This window comes from Sporisorium graminicola, chromosome SGRAM_20, assembly GCF_005498985.1.
Source record: "Sporisorium graminicola strain CBS 10092 chromosome SGRAM_20, whole genome shotgun sequence".
Classification (NCBI taxonomy): domain Eukaryota; kingdom Fungi; phylum Basidiomycota; class Ustilaginomycetes; order Ustilaginales; family Ustilaginaceae; genus Sporisorium; species Sporisorium graminicola.
In genome coordinates this window covers 469,718-484,835 of record NC_043729.1, presented here as the reverse complement: position 1 = coordinate 484,835, position 15,118 = coordinate 469,718, and the positions used below count along the sequence as shown (strand labels likewise).

At 54.9% G+C, this 15,118-nt stretch overlaps 5 protein-coding genes across 5 annotated transcripts; 3 read left to right on the top strand and 2 right to left on the bottom strand.

Moving 5' to 3' along the window:
* Positions 1 to 571: 571 nt before the first annotated feature.
* EX895_003351 (uncharacterized protein) lies at positions 572 to 3,892 on the top strand (the record flags this gene model as incomplete). Its single annotated transcript, XM_029883949.1, has 1 exon — positions 572 to 3,892. The coding sequence occupies one exon, from the start codon at positions 572 to 574 to the stop codon at positions 3,890 to 3,892; it is 3,321 nt and encodes a 1,106-aa protein (XP_029739755.1).
* Positions 3,893 to 4,152: 260 nt separating this feature from the next.
* EX895_003350 (uncharacterized protein) lies at positions 4,153 to 5,386 on the bottom strand (the record flags this gene model as incomplete). The annotated part of the gene is made up of 3 exons (XM_029883948.1): positions 4,153 to 4,355; positions 4,459 to 4,593; positions 4,687 to 5,386. The coding sequence occupies 3 exons, from the start codon at positions 5,384 to 5,386 to the stop codon at positions 4,153 to 4,155; spliced, it is 1,038 nt and encodes a 345-aa protein (XP_029739754.1).
* A 3,263-nt stretch (positions 5,387 to 8,649) lies between these two features.
* Positions 8,650 to 9,363, top strand: EX895_003349 (uncharacterized protein; the record flags this gene model as incomplete). The annotated part of the gene is made up of 1 exon (XM_029883947.1): positions 8,650 to 9,363. One exon carries the CDS (start codon positions 8,650 to 8,652, stop codon positions 9,361 to 9,363), a length of 714 nt encoding a protein of 237 aa, XP_029739753.1.
* A 644-nt stretch (positions 9,364 to 10,007) lies between these two features.
* EX895_003348 (uncharacterized protein) lies at positions 10,008 to 12,680 on the bottom strand (the record flags this gene model as incomplete). The annotated part of the gene is made up of 1 exon (XM_029883946.1): positions 10,008 to 12,680. One exon carries the CDS (start codon positions 12,678 to 12,680, stop codon positions 10,008 to 10,010), a length of 2,673 nt encoding a protein of 890 aa, XP_029739752.1.
* A 321-nt stretch (positions 12,681 to 13,001) lies between these two features.
* On the top strand, positions 13,002 to 14,111 carry EX895_003347 (uncharacterized protein; the record flags this gene model as incomplete). Its single annotated transcript, XM_029883945.1, has 1 exon — positions 13,002 to 14,111. One exon carries the CDS (start codon positions 13,002 to 13,004, stop codon positions 14,109 to 14,111), a length of 1,110 nt encoding a protein of 369 aa, XP_029739751.1.
* Between the last annotated feature and the right edge of the window lie 1,007 nt (positions 14,112 to 15,118).

Genomic DNA, 15,118 nt, shown 5'->3' with positions numbered 1-15,118 from the left:
TAAAGGATTAAGAAAGAAGAAGAAAAAATCGCCAAAATTTCTTCTGGGACTGATCACGCTACGCAGTGCTGTTGAGCTGTTCGAGTGGTTGCGTGTGGACGTCGGTTAGTCACAGTTGTGCTTTTCTTGGTCACCCGGTGTTGTTCTCCTTCAATCACCTCCTTTTCACCCGTCACGGAACCGGTCGTCTATCTCTTTACCTCTCCTTTTCTACACCATCAGCATAGCAGCAGAGTGGTCGCCGCTGGAAGAGTGATCGCACTAGCAAGCCCAAGCTTTTGTACGGACTGCGCCTTCACTTCGGACGCTTACGACCGCGGACAGCAAACATCAACACCCTTGCTGCTCTTCCCACGCCTCGGCAGCTTTCCAACGGCCCGTCACATTCTCCACCAGCATCAGCAGATCCAAAGTCGCTCCCATGTCGGCATAGCCTTTAATCATATCCTCGCCCATCTCCTCCCGACGATACTCCACAGTGCGTCTGACGTGCGCCTGCGGATCAATAAAAGCACCCCGGCTCGCTTGTGCTAGGCGTCTGTAGCTACAAAGCGTACACTCATCCACAACCATGGAGGAGCAACTCATCCAAGCCGTGGAGATTGCCTCCAATCCTCTCGCCAACGCGGGGCCCGACGTCACCTCCCAGGCGCTCCAGTTCCTCGAGCATCTCAAAACCATCACCCACGAAAGCTGGAGCGTAGGATGGTCGGTGTGGTCAGCACGCAATGCACAGGGCAATGGTCCCAAGTATAGCCAGAACGCCCGCATGTTTGGTCTCATGCTCGTCGACGACTTTCTCAGCAACCGCATCAGCCTCTCGACCGATCCTGCCTCCGCTGTAGCCTCGCTCCAGCAGTCGGCCGTGGAGTACATTCAGAACGAGTATGTTGCCGGCTCGGGCGATGGTGCCGTGCCCTATATTAAAAACAAGTTCGCCCAGGTCCTCGCCGTCTTGCTCCTCCAGACCTACAACTTGCCGCCACCCTACACCCTCCTGCCCACGCTGCTCTCCACCATTCGTGCCCATCCCGCCGCCTCGCCATCACAGCCCTCCACTTCGCAGCTTCCTCTCAATCCGCTCACCACCGACCTCGTCTTGCGCGTCTTGCACGATCTCTCGGTCACCCTCGGCTCCGACGTCACATTGAGAGCCGTCCGATCCAAAGAGCGCTTGCAGAGAGACGCCGTTATCCGCGACGAGATTCGTGCCAACCACGCTTCCAACATTGCCGACTCCGTCTGGCGCGTCGTAGAAGAGGGCTTCGGCCGCGTCAACCTTGGCGAAAATGCTCGCGATCCCAACACCTCGGCCGGCGTCCGTAGCATGTCGTTTGCAAACGCAGTCGATCTCACCGCAGCCGCCACCAAGATTGTCGAGGACTATGTCTCCTGGATCGACATCAACCTCGTTGTCACCAACCACACTGTTCCACTGCTTTTCAACGTCTTGCATCACCCCATCCCAAAGATCCGTACAGCCGCTGCTGATGCATTGCATGGCATTGTCAGCAAAGGCATGAAACCAGCCGACAAGCTCTCTCTTGCACAGGCTCTCAACCTGCCAGAAGTCATCACGCCACTCGAATCACGGACGCGCACTGGTTCATCAGCCCAGAACGGTCACAACGACACGAGCGACTCCAACATTGAATTCCGAGAGCACCTCGCTCGTTTGACCAACGGTCTCGTGCTCGAAATGTGCAAAATCCTCGAAGAAGGCGCTGCCGAAGAGACTACCAAAGCAGCGGCAGAGTCGCTTCTCAACTCAATCTTGCCCCTCGTCCTTGCCTTCTTGTCAGACGAATACGACGACGCCTCGGAACAGATGTTCTCGGGCATCAACATGATATTGGTCATCTACAAGAAGGCCCGTCGACGAGGCGCAGAGCTCACCGGCGCACGAGCCGATTTTCTCTCCAACTTGATTGGCGTTGCGCTTCAGAAGATGAAGTTTGACGACGAGGCCGAGTGGCCCGCCAGCAGTTTCGGAGCCGCCGACGATGACGACGAGGAAGAGGACGAGGATGACGCCAAGTTCTTGGAGATGCGAAGAAACCTGCAGACCATTGTCGGTGCGATTGCTGCCATCGACGACAATCTCTTTTCCACCAGCGTCGCGCAGCTCGTTCTGTCGACGTTTACCTCGTTCGAAGCAAGCGCTGCAGGCTCGGGCGCACAGCTCTCATGGCAACAGATCGAACTCGCGCTGTACGTCATTCACTTTTACGGCGATGTCATGACCACAGCCACCGCAGCGCCCAAAGTGGGTCTCTCGCCCGCCATGTTCGTTCAGAGCCCCGAAGCTGGCTCCAAAGGACGAGCTCCTAAGCTCGGAAATGAGGCACTGGCAGCTCTTCCACTCAGCAACCTGGGCGAGATGGTGCAGAAGCTGGTCCAGTCCAACGTCTCGTCGTTCCCCCATCCTGCCGTGCAACTGCAATTCTTCGAATGCTTGGTGCGATACTCCAACTTCTTCGCCGCGCGAAGCGGTTGCGTTTCCGACGCGTTGCCTGCCTTCCTAGACTGGCGCGGCGTCCATCACGAAAAGCTCGGCGTGCGCAAGCGTGTCAACTACCTGCTGTATCGCTTTGTGCGGGACCTGCGCGCTGTCGCCGCCGTGCCGCTCGACTATGTGCAACGGCTGCTGCAAGGCTTGCAGGATATCTTGGTTGTTCGCGCCGAGCTCCCCGAGGTGGCACCAGACGAGGATCCGCTGGCCAAAGCGACGGCGTCAGCAGGCTATTTTGACAGTCAGTTGTACCTGTTTGAGACGAGCGGCATCTTGGTGTCGCTGCTCAACAATGCTCCGAACGACCAGGTGGTGCTGCTGAAGGCCATATCGGAACCGCTTAGCGAGCAGATGCGCCAAGCAGTGCAGACGTTTCAACGCAACCCGTCCGACCTCACCTCGGTGCTTCAGGTGCATCACCTTATGCTCGCGCTCAGCAGCCTTTCCAAGGGCTTCCCAGACCTCAACCCGAACAGCTCCCAAGTCGAGCCGCAGTGGGTCAGCGTGTTCAAGAGCATCACGGAGCAAGTGCTGGTGAGCATCAGCTCGATGAACCAGTTTTCTGTGGTGCGGGAGGCTGCGCGTGGCGCGTTTGCTCGAATGGTTTCAACATGCGGCAAGGCTGTGCTGCCTTACATTCCTGGTCTCATTGATGCGCTGTTGAGCGAAGTGACGTCGCAGGAGCTGGTGGACTTTGTCAACTTTTTGTCACTGGTGGTGAACAAGTACAAGGATGACGTCAGAGCGATAGTCGACCAACTCTTCCTCATCCTCGTGGAGCGCATCTTCTACTTCCTCAACCAGGGCATTACAGGCACAGACGATGCGGTGCAAAAGTCGGAACTGCAGAAGGCGTACATGAACCTGCTGTCTTCAATGGTGCATTCGGGCATGGAGGGCGTGTTTGTATCGGACAAGAACGCAGCGCAGTTGGAGACGTTGCTGCAGAGCGTTGTGTTCTACTCGACCAACTCCGACGCCGCTTGTCAGCGCACTGCCTTTTCGATCTTGCACCGCTTGGTTGGCTCGTGGGCCGGTTCGACTGCCGCCAACGGTGCCTCGTCCACCGCCTTGCCCGGCTTCGAGAGGTTTATCTACGAAACGCTCATTGGGCTGATTTTTGAAGCACCGGCAAAGGAAAGTTTCGACTTTAGAGACGCTCAAGCTCAGATTGTCTTGGGAGAGATCGCTACGCTGGCCAAGACGATTTACAGCAAGAGGGGAGACGAGATGATCAACTATTTGCTGCAGGTCTACTTGCCGGGTATTAACTGTCCGCCTGAACTGGCTCAGGATTTCGCACAGAACCTCAAGACGCTCGAAGCGAAGCCATTCAAGAAGTACCTAGAGGCTTTCATCACCAAGTCTAGAGGCGGTTAGACACGGTGCTCCACCTTTTCAGTCCTCACATCACAAGATCCCACAAATGATCTTGTTCACGCACACACTTAGACTCTGCATTTCTTCACTGTCAAAAGCATCCACCACAATCAATCTGACAATCAAACAATCAATCATCCATTGGTCGGACACACACTCGCAGAGCTTGAAGTCGAACTGGGTCATTTTGATTGAGAAGAGCACATCATTGACTTTCAACGAACATAAGAGGCTTGAAGGTGGGGGGCGAACGGCTCCATTCAGTGCTTGAGACCGACGACTTCGCCGTCTTCGACTTCGAGGCTGTCGTAGAGCTTGATCGCTTCATAGGCGGCTTTCTGGCCGGAGCCAATCATTCCGCCGAAGGAAGCGCCCATGCGGGGGTGACCGTCGTGTTCAGAGAGCTCCATGCCGCTGACGATGAGGCCGGGGAAGACTTCGCGCGTATTATTGACGATGAGGCCTGTTTATGCGAAAAAAAAATTGAATGATAAAAATGGGGAACAAAAAAGTGGCGTCAAGATGCGGTTGTGGTGGTTCTGCAGTAGGGGGAGGCGGAGACTGACCTTCGGACTTGTTCATGTCCATAGGACGCATGTCGCCGAGCTTGATGAGGCCGGCGGAGCTGAGGCGCTTGACGCTGAAGGCGCCAAAGGGGCCATCGTGACCACAGGCGCCGATGACGACGGGTGCAGTGATGGCTAGCGACGCACGAAACAAAATTGGAGAGGACATAGCTGTGGTCAGTAACTTCTCTCTTTCTCATTCAAGACCTTGAAACAGATGAAACTTACTCTGAGGGTCCATGCAGGACTGTAGGCCATGCGCCATGGTGACAAGGGTCCAGTTGGTGACGACGCCATTAACCCTCTGAGCGCCCGAATGGTCCTTCTTGATGATCAAGTCCTCGCAGCACGTGGCGTTGAAGAGCTTCACGTTATCCATCGCGAGCAGCTTGGCCATAAGGGTCGACGTGAACAGAGCAGCGTGCTTGACGACGACGTAGCTTCCTTCATCATCGAAAGGAACGCCGATCTCAACGAGCAGGTTGTGTGCCGGCTTGCGGATCACCATGCCGCTCATCAACTGGCCACCCAGCCAGGCACCGCCACCGGGAGCCACGCTGGCCTCCAAAATGGTGATGCGCAGATCGGGACGCTGCTTAGCCAACGTGTAGGCGCACGTGAGTCCGGCAGAGCCCGCGCCAATGACGACGACGTCCGAAACAGCGGCGTCCATCATGTCGGCCATGTAGCGCGAAGTCATGGCGCGCGAAGTGTGCGACTCCTTGATCTCGGCAAATCGGTAGTTGCCAGTGAAGTCCTCGATCGGCTCCTGGCCCGTCTTGATAGGAACATACTGTTCGTACTTGGGAGTGGCGGTAGCGGTAGAGGAAGGGAGGAAGCTGCCCTTGCTGGGCTTGAAGGAACCCAGTTGAGGGCCGCCCGTAGCAGCGCTGGCGGGGTTGACAAAAGAGGCAGTAGGAGGCGTCATTCTTGGAAGAGGTTGTACGATTGGGAAAGTGAATGGGAAACGTTGAGAGAAGAGGAGGGAGGGAGTGGCAAGGATATCGGACAGCGTTGTGGGTTTATATACGCTCCACGTGGGAAGGGGAGCACGCACGAACGTGCACGGACGGCATTCGCTCTCAACCTGGGCCAGGCAGGAGCTGGAGCGCAGAGGGTACCTCGTTCGCATTCGACGCCAGACGGGAGATCACAATAGAACTCACACACGCTGACAGAGCGTCTCAGTCCAGGGTTGGCTGAAACCAGAAGAGCGTCTCGCCACTTGTTTGGCAAGAGCTCATTTGGGGCGAGCTTCATTTTGTGTAGCGCGTTTCATCTGCAAGAGGAGATCAAGAACAATTCTCAACTGAACGTTAGTCAAGGATGGGACTTCCTAAGAGGGGCATTCTCTGGCGAGTCACACGGAGCGTACGCTTTGCAAAGCCAAGCACAGGCCATGCCTTCTTCCTCGACTCCCCTCAAAACCCACAAACACAGAGATGGCGTCGGTGCATTTCTCGGCCCCCATTATGCGCGGTCACCGCGATTGCAGCCCTCTGTTCGCACACCCTTCGTGCTCGTAACTAATCATCGAATTGGCAGTGAATCTGAGACAGACTGTAACTGGAGGGAAAGCGAAAAGGTGAGCCAGGGAGAACAGACCAAAGCCCACGTATGCGCGCAAGATGCCGAGCGAGGCGATAGTTACCCACGAAACACCACCGCCGCCCGCCTCGTTCTGCCTCTCTTGACCCTTCACCCTCGCTCTGACTTTACGCACAGTCCAACTGCTATGAAGAACCGAAGCATGCCGACTATGCCTTTTCCCGTCGAGTCAACTTTGAGGCCAGCGCAAAGCTTTTCCAAGCGGGATGGCCGAAAGCAGAAGTCGGAAGCCACCGACCGAAATCGATCTTTTCCTTCACGAGGAAAGTGACAGGCGTCAGAAGAAACGTGGATACGCATCAACCCTTTTTTTTAAAAATTAAAAAATAAATTAAAAAGCTGGGAGCAAGATCAGGGTTCACTCTTTTGCTCTAAACTTTCTTCTCTGGCGAGCATCGAGTTGAAATCCATGTCGGGTAGGAGGTTCATGCTATACTAGTCAAGCGGAAAGATCCGCGAGATGTATGTGCTGATTGTGATCTTGCCAGTCTTCCTTCTCACGTTTTCGGCATCGGCAGCAGGGCAAGCTCAAGCCTGAAAAATGGTGAAGAAGAAAGCTCACATTCACCAGTCAAGCTAGCCGCCCGATCGCGGTCTGCAGCTCTCAACGCTGTTCTTCTTAGCCAAATAGGCCATACAACAAGGCCGTTCTGGTTCTACCACCAAAGGAGGAAGAACAAGGCAGTCGAGTGGTTTGGACAGCGAAGGGCAACGGGCAACGGGCAACGGACGACAGCGATGGTCAGTGCACGACGGTGAATGGTCTTGCTCTCGTGGGAAACATGCAAATTCAACCCGCCACCTCTTACTTTCTCTATGACGCTGCCTCTTCGCCAGCACAAAGCCCCGAGAATGTTCTTACTGATCTCGCACTGATAACCGAGATCAGTGCAGATCGAAATGCAGAAGCAGAGAGGCCAAGCTCGCTTCGTCGGCAATCCCATGCATTTCCCCAACCAGGCGTTGAAAATTGGCAAAGTCGGAGATGCAAGGACGTCGGGGCTTCCGGGAAAGCAGGTGCTGCTTCGATTTCCGACTGTTTCCCCCGCACGTTCGGCCCGACAGGACTCAAATTTGGAACTGTTCTGCATCTTCGACAGCTCTCATGCAAAGGCACACGGGCAGCACGGACCCGTGGGATCTCTTGCTTGGCCTGGATGTGGCCAGCACACCTTCTGGACAAGTTCACATTGCAAGCGTCTGGCAATGGTGTAAGTGAAAGTGGCAGAAGAAATCAAACAACGGTGTAAACAGGCGAAGGATTCGTTCTCCAAGTCGAATTGATTTGCAAGATTCTTAACACACCAAACAGCCTTGAAATAGAACAAAAAAATCGATGTGAGACTCTAATTGCCTGCACAACTCCACAAAATAAGCGCCCGATGAAGATCAGATGAGGGAACACAATTTCGATTACGATCTAAGAAAATATTTTGTTGCTTCGGCCGAGCTTTGACTAGCTTGTCACGTGTTCGTGAAATTGTAAAATTTGCGATTCTCGAGTTGCTAGATATGGACAGACTGCGTAGGCCGAGAAAATAGAAAATCTCCACTCAACCCACAATGTAGAGAGAGCGAGCGTATCGGAGCCGCCCTGCCAGCCAGCCGATCGACCAAGCTGCAAAGCACCAAGTCGGATGGAGCCTCAGGGAGCCAGTCTCACCCAGGCAAGCCAAGCATACTCCCAAGTGAGCGAGAGAGTCGTTGACATTCGAGGTTTGGCTGCTCATCACTGTTTCCCTTCCTCCAAGCCATCAAGAAAAGGTAAGTCCTGATCGACACGGCGATATCGACAGCACATCTTCTCTTCTATCCTTTCGTCGACACATCAGCCACCACGTAAAGACCGCACACGGGGTAAGATCCGCATCCCGCAGCCCGCACACAGAACAACGGCAGCAGCATCGTAAAACATCATTGGTCCGCTGGATGGAGGTGGATGACGACAACGAGTAGGGACGATCGTAAGCACGGGCAACGATACCGGTATCACAGAGACCTTGGATACCAACATGGCATGCTAGGCGTCGCAGACGTCATCCGAAGTATTGGTGGCAGCAACTTGGCGACAGGCATAGGATTACTATCGTATGACAGCATCGCATACGTCTACTAGAGTGGTTAACAGAAGGGCTGCTACGCATACTACGATGCAGTCTAGCGTCTGGAACGGACATTATCGCCGCTTTCAACGACAGGACCTACCGACCTACGCACCCACAGCATACTGCAGCCGAGGCGTTGCAGTGTCTGCTACACAGTGACCAGGTCTTGGCTAGACAGTACAAGTGGTGTCATCATCAAATGGAGCAAATGGAGCGTTGTTTGGGCGAACAGACATCAATACCGCATCGCCTGCCAGCAAGAATCGAGTATCTTTCAGATGCCAAAAGCCACAGCAGCACGACCCGACTCCCAGCATCGCATAACGAAACCCATTGCCCTCATAGGATGGAGGAGAAGAGAAGATGCTCTGCCTGATTATCGCTTGAATTGTAAACACCGAAAAGACAGTCCGCTGACGTTGTTCCACTTTCCACATTCTTCCTTTCCCACCACCTCCCCAGCATATATTCCGACAAAATGGCCCGAAACAGCCAGATCGCCCCCAACGTGGCTCGCCTCGGCCGCACCAAGGCCTTCCAGAAGAAGGGTGGCTACAAGTACACCCAGCGCCAGGGTGCCCCCAAGAAGCAGGAGGAGACCGCCGCTCACAAGGAGGTCGACGTCAAGGGTGCCAAGAACGGTGGCAAGCGCCTCGTGCCCACCCAGAAGGCTCCCCGCTTCTACCCTGCCGAGGAGACCCGTGTGCCCAAGGCTAACCGCAAGGTCAACAAGCAGACCAAGCTCAAGTCGAACATCGCCCCCGGTTCCGTGCTCATTCTGCTCGCTGGCCGCTTCCGTGGCAAGCGTGTTGTGTTCCTGAAGCAGCTCGACTCGGGTCTCCTGCTCGTCACCGGCCCCTTCAAGGTCAACGGCGTCCCCATCCGACGTGTCAACCAGGCCTACGTTATCGCCACCTCGACCAAGATCGACATCTCGGACGTCAAGGTTGACGACAAGATCAACGATGTCTACTTCGCCAAAGACAAGTCTGCCAAGGTCAAGGCCGAGGCCAGCTTCTTCGCCGACCCCGCCAACAAGCAGGCTCACCCCGAGTCCAAGGTCGCCGACCAGAAGGCTCTCGACAAGGCCGTGATCGCCGCCGTCAAGAAGGCCGGCCCCACCATGGCCAAGTACCTCGCTGCCACCTTCTCGCTCTCCAAGGGCGAGAAGCCCCACGCTCTCAAGTTCTAAGTTGGTCGCCCACCCGGCTAACAGCAGCAGCATACCCACCTCGAGAAGCATAACAGGAAGAGTTCTTTTATAGCTAGAAGTTGGGAATTATCAGCACGCTATCGAGAAGACGGAAGGGGAACAGTCGGAAAGGCTTGGGTCTGGTTGATGCCGATTGGTCCTTTGATCTCGTTTTCTCGTATGCCTGGTGTTCTTGCATCTTGCGTTTCTTCCTCGCATGCTTCTCTTTGCCCTTTCTCGAGCTTCTCGCTTGGAGACCCTCTCGCTTTTCTTTTCCCACTCGCATCTTTTCCCAGTCGTCTTGCATCTGATCCGTAGTTGTGCCTTTCGACCTACCCCCTTTCCTATTTCGACCAGACCCAAAAAGGCGTTTCAACACACAGCGCGCCCCCCTCTTTCCTCCCCCAAATCCTTTCTTCCCCCGGAGAAAGGCATTTTGTAACTCATACAAAGGCCAGAAGCGTTCGCGTTTGCGCCAAAACACACACACCAACCAATACTAAACACTCTCGAGCATTTGACACAACTTCCTTTGAGTGTATGGTTTGCATTGTGTGCATATAAATGAGGGTAAGTTAGATGCGGAGTTGTGCAAGGTCGCGCGATGTGCAGATGGGTGAAGTAGGCGACATCTGTGCGTGGTTTTAGGATCTAGGCTGGTAGAGAATGAGCTTATCGTCCCTATTGCTGTCTTTCGCGTCCTTGGCACCGAGTTTGGCCAGTTCGCGCATTCGCAGCGTGCGGGCGTTGCGCAGCCGTATAAAGCGCGATTCAGCCTGTTTCCTACGCGGGCTCGACGCCGATGTTGGGTCCAAAACATCCTCCGGCAGCGGAGCTTCTTTTGCGACCCCCTCAGTCGTAGCTTGAGCAGCCGACACCTGGCCCGGTGCGAGAGGCATACCCGCGGCCACGCCCGTCTTGCGTTCCTCCAAAAACCGCGCCAACGCTTCCGGGTTTTTGGCCAACTCGTCGGTTCGATAGCGTTCGCGCTCGTTAAGCGCTTCGACATTGGGCAAGATGAGCGAGTTGAGGCTGGCCTGTTTGGCGCGCACTGCATCGAGGTGGGTGCGGATCTTGGATTCGGTTAGGTCCGGACGCGGGGAGATCGAGTAGTCGATTTCCCAGCGTACCGCGGGGAGTGAGGAGCGCATGCGTCGTTCGATCTCGTCGTCTGAAAAGGGGTCAATGCGTCGCCCGGGCAGGTGGGAGAAGTCGACAGGGCCCAGCATGAGCCCGCCGTCGAGGTAGCGGTCGACAGTGATGTCTAGCTGGGCAATGCTGCGCGAGCTGCCGGCCTCGCTGTTCGCGGTAGGCTCAACACCTTCTTTCGGCTGCGATGGTGAATGAGCAGGTTCGACGTACACCGTCATGCCCGCCTCGCTCTTCTCCTTGGTCTCGACGGTAATCTTCAACGTCTGCCCCTCGAACATGCTCGTCGCGGCATCGAGCACCTTTTCCATCAACCCCAGACTCAGCTTGAACGCCTGATCCGCCATCTCCTGGCTGCCGAACAGCCTCTCGTTCATCTCCTCTACGGAGATATACTGGAACCCAAAGATGGTGCTAGTCGTGTGATACGCCACAAAGATGCCATCCATGTGACCGATCCTAGCTTGGAAGTTGTACTTGAGAAAAGCGGCTCGGATCATGTCAAAGTACTCACGCTCAAAGCTCTCGAGCACGCCGGTGGCGCGGCGGATTTGATAGCCCGAACCCTCGACGTAGTTGGCGCGGTCGTGGCGGATACCGATCGAAGCGCGTGTCTTGAGGTCGAACGTCTTGCGCGGCAAGCGATCGTCGTGACAGTCGAGCTGCGAACGCATCATGATCTTATCCGTACAAGCATAATGGTAGGCTTCCGGTTTGGTTTTCTCCTCTTCAGTCAGCTTCCACGAGTTGATGCGCATGTACTTTGCGTACTCCTCTGGGGTGGCGGTGAGCATCTTTTCCATACTCTTGCCGAGCGAGGTGAGCACGTAGTTGCTGTTCTCGGCTTCACCCGCGGCGGTCTTGTCGGCGTCGATGGCGTAGTGGCCGTCCTTGTAATGCAAGAGAATCGAGGCGGGCAGTTTGGCACCGACGCTGAAACCGCTAGGTAGACCGGCAAAGGGCGCCGAGAAGCCGGTGACGTCTGGATTGCGCCAGCCCGAGATGAGAAAGTAGCACTGGCTCAAGAGCGATGTCATGGAGGATGTACTGCCGCAGTACTTCTTCTGATGTTTTTTGGTGAGTGTCGCCAGCTCGGGATCCTTGCTCGAAGTGACGTAGGGAGGGAGAGCGGCGTAATCGAACAGATCGACGTCGAGAATATCCTTGATACGCGGATCAAAGTTGTAGATGCCCGAACGAGGATCGCGCAGCCAGTAGATGCCTGGATTGAAGAGCACTCGATCAAGTCCATGCGCCAGCTTGGCAACTTCCATCTCGCGCAGAGGTGCCACCTTGTCGACAGGCACTCCTTGAGCCGAGACGCAACCTGTGACGGATTCCGTCCACTTCTTTTGCTCGTCCGCAAACGGCCCACTGTACTTGATGCCGCCGACCGTCTTGCCCTTTCCATCTCGCCAGCGCAAATTGGACTGCGCGAGTAAGTCGTTACCGTGAACGAGCTTGGTCTTGGGCTCGTCGGAGAATCGCTTGTCTGCATGTTTGGACGACGAAGGTTGTGACTCGCCAGGGGCGGCAGACCAGGCTTCTTTAGCGTCACCTGCTACATCAGCGGTGGGCGGAGAGAGGCGATCGGGACCCCACGTCTCTTGGAGTTTGTCAGAGGGACCATTCTTTCGCCGTAATTCTAGGTTCTTGAGTCGCTGCGAGATGGAGAAAGCTTGACTCTGAAGCGAATCTAGCAGATCATCGAGTGCGTTGAGCTCTCTCAACAATGTGGCAGAGTGGGCTGAGGTCGAAGCGGGTTGCGAATAGGACGATTCTTTTGCCTTGCCTTTGTCTGCGCTCTCGACAAACTTGAGTGAAGCAGGAGAGGATGGCAGTGTCGGTGTCTGAGCATTTGAGCGAGAGACATGTCGTAGCGCTCGAAAGGCGGCCTTACGTTGATTGGGCGATAGTCGCTGACCAGCTGCTGTATTCGATGTACCGGATGAAGATGTCGCTGATTCGACTGTGCTTTTTGCTGACGTTGCTGGCGCCGTTGCTGATGACGATGATGAAGCTACGCCTTTGGTTGTCGTCGAAGCAGACGAGTTACGGCGATGTTTGCGCAAGCGAGCTGACAGGCCAGCAGCAGTGTCGGATGTCGAGAATTGGCGCGTGACTCGCAAAGTGGACAATGCCAGACTCCGCGCTGATTGGGCTCTCATGTCGTTGCGTCGTGGATGCTGAGTCGAGGTGGTAGGAAGAGCCGACGATGAAGGCCACGTTGCTCAGTCAGTGCCACTTCCTTCTGTTGAACATGGAAAGAGTGGAGAAACACGCTAAAAAAAGTGCCTCAAAAACAAGACGGAGAAAAATGTGACAGCAAACAGGCAGTACACATGATTATCGGAATACGGAAAACCCTTGATCAAATTTGACTTTTTCTTTGCACAAGATTTCTTCTGGTTTGAACATGCCACTGCTCTTGCTGGAACGATTGACTCCCACACCATCAAAGTCCAGCAAGCACCGCTTCATCCACAATTATGAGCTCGAGCAAGAGCAAGAGAGCGGATCCCATTGGCAAGCGGAAGGTCGACCAAGGCACAAATCGACAGCATGTTCAAGACGATGATGAATCGCGTGCCCAACAGTTGGCTCAACTCGAAGCATTAGGAAATGCGTTCATGTCCTCGTTTGATCTACCATCGGCAAGTAGTTCAACAGCGATGGATTCAGAGGAAACGTCGTCGGAGAAGAAGCGACTATCGAGCAAGAAACGCAAACGGCTCGCCGAGCAGCAAGCTCCTACAGCGCAAGAAGAGGTTGATCTAGTAGCAAGAGAGCAAGACGAAATGGACGTTCTCTTTGGAACCAAAACCAACCCTTCTTCCACGTCGAATGAGGCTGCAAGCAGCTCAAAGCAGTTCGGCAACAGCAAGAAGAAAGTGCCTAAATCGAGGACTGTAGAGACAGTCGTCTTTGGCGGTGAGACACGTCCCGATGCTGACGAGCTAAAGGACGCCAAGAAGGGGTGGAAGGCTTTCATGTCGTCCAAGATCGACAAGATTGCCACCGAGGACCAAGCTGCGGCTACTAAATTGACCACGGCAGAGGAAGAGGAAGAAAAGCAGCTGGTGGCCAATGATCGACTGCTCTCGGAATTGCTCTCGACAACACTCTTTGCACCAGGCACAGGCAACACATCGAAAGGGAAATCCAATCTATCCTCCAACGACACGATTGCCCGGATCATGGAACTCTCGGCCTCCGACACACAGCGAAAAGGTCAAGCGATCGGACGAGGATGGGGCGAAAACGAACTGAAGCGTCAGCAGCTCTCAAAGGCTCCTGCTGCCATCAGGCAGGGCATGCGAAAGGCGGCGGGAGAGAGGAGAGACAAGGAAAGAGAGAAGGCCAAGGAGCTGGGCACATGGCATCCTTCGCTGAAGCAGGCGTATTCGAACCAGGCTACGGCTACGGAGATGGGCCTCAAGAAAGACACCAGGAAACGCCAGCGTGGATTGGGGATGGGCATTGGGAAGTTTCAAGGAGGTATGCTCAAGCTGTCTTCGCAAGAGATCTCCAAGGTCAATGCCAAGTCAGGCTCGTCGTCGTCCAAGGGTGGCAAGGGTGGCAAGGGTCGACGCAAGTAGAGCTTGTGGACAGTGCAGTCAGATACCGCACGGGTTTCCCGAATGTACTCTGGCACGCTTTTGGAGATTGGCTGATAGACAGCCACGAAACCACCACCAACTCGCCCTCATCCATCAGTCTTCTTAGCGATTAGGGTTTCATTTGCGAGTGGGCCCTTGGCAGGGTGGAGTTTTCGGCAACTATCAACAGGATGTTGAGCCGGCGAAGCTTATCGTGCATAAGATTTGACAGGCTTCATGCGCTTACCATCTGCTGCACAGACGGCACCTACAGTCGCACTGTCTTGGCATTGTCACTGCAAGTCCTTCGAAGAGCTTCTGTGTGCTTCATCTCTCTGGGCCCCCTGCGCTCACTAATGACACGACGAGTAAAGTGGGAGCGGGTTGCGTTGCATCGAGCTAGCACCCCGACCTCCGGGCCCATAGCAAGACCGAGGAGCGATACGTCAACGTCGTCATTGCGATATACTTTGCCAAACGAGGAAAGGGCAAGGATCGGCACGGGGCGATGGAAGAAGATCAAAACACCATAGACAATGGAAGAGGATCGCCAAAGATATTCTGTAGATCGTGCGGGCCAACAAGGCCAACCAACGCGTGGCGGACGGAGATCGACGCTGCTCTTCAGAAAAGACGGTCTGGGCCAAGAGAGTCTTCTCCACAAACAAATTACATCACCACACCAAATCTCATCGGAGTTTTCTCGACCTGCGTTCGTCTTTTCTGACCGTTTGCCGAGGCTGTCGAAAACCACATGTGAGAGAAAAGGACAGAATATAGGTGGAGTTGAATGGAACATTCGAAGCCGTTGGAGGTCCACTACAGTGACGGCGTTGGTCTGCGGACGGTGCTCGAGAAGGCGTTTCAACATGAATGGAGACCACAGGGCAAAGCGGGGCCAGCTCTCTTGACATGAGCCCACCGCAACCAGCTGACGAGAGGTCGACTGCGATACAAGAAACAAACGCATGGTGGTGCAACAGCATGCAAAGCCGCACCACAGGAAC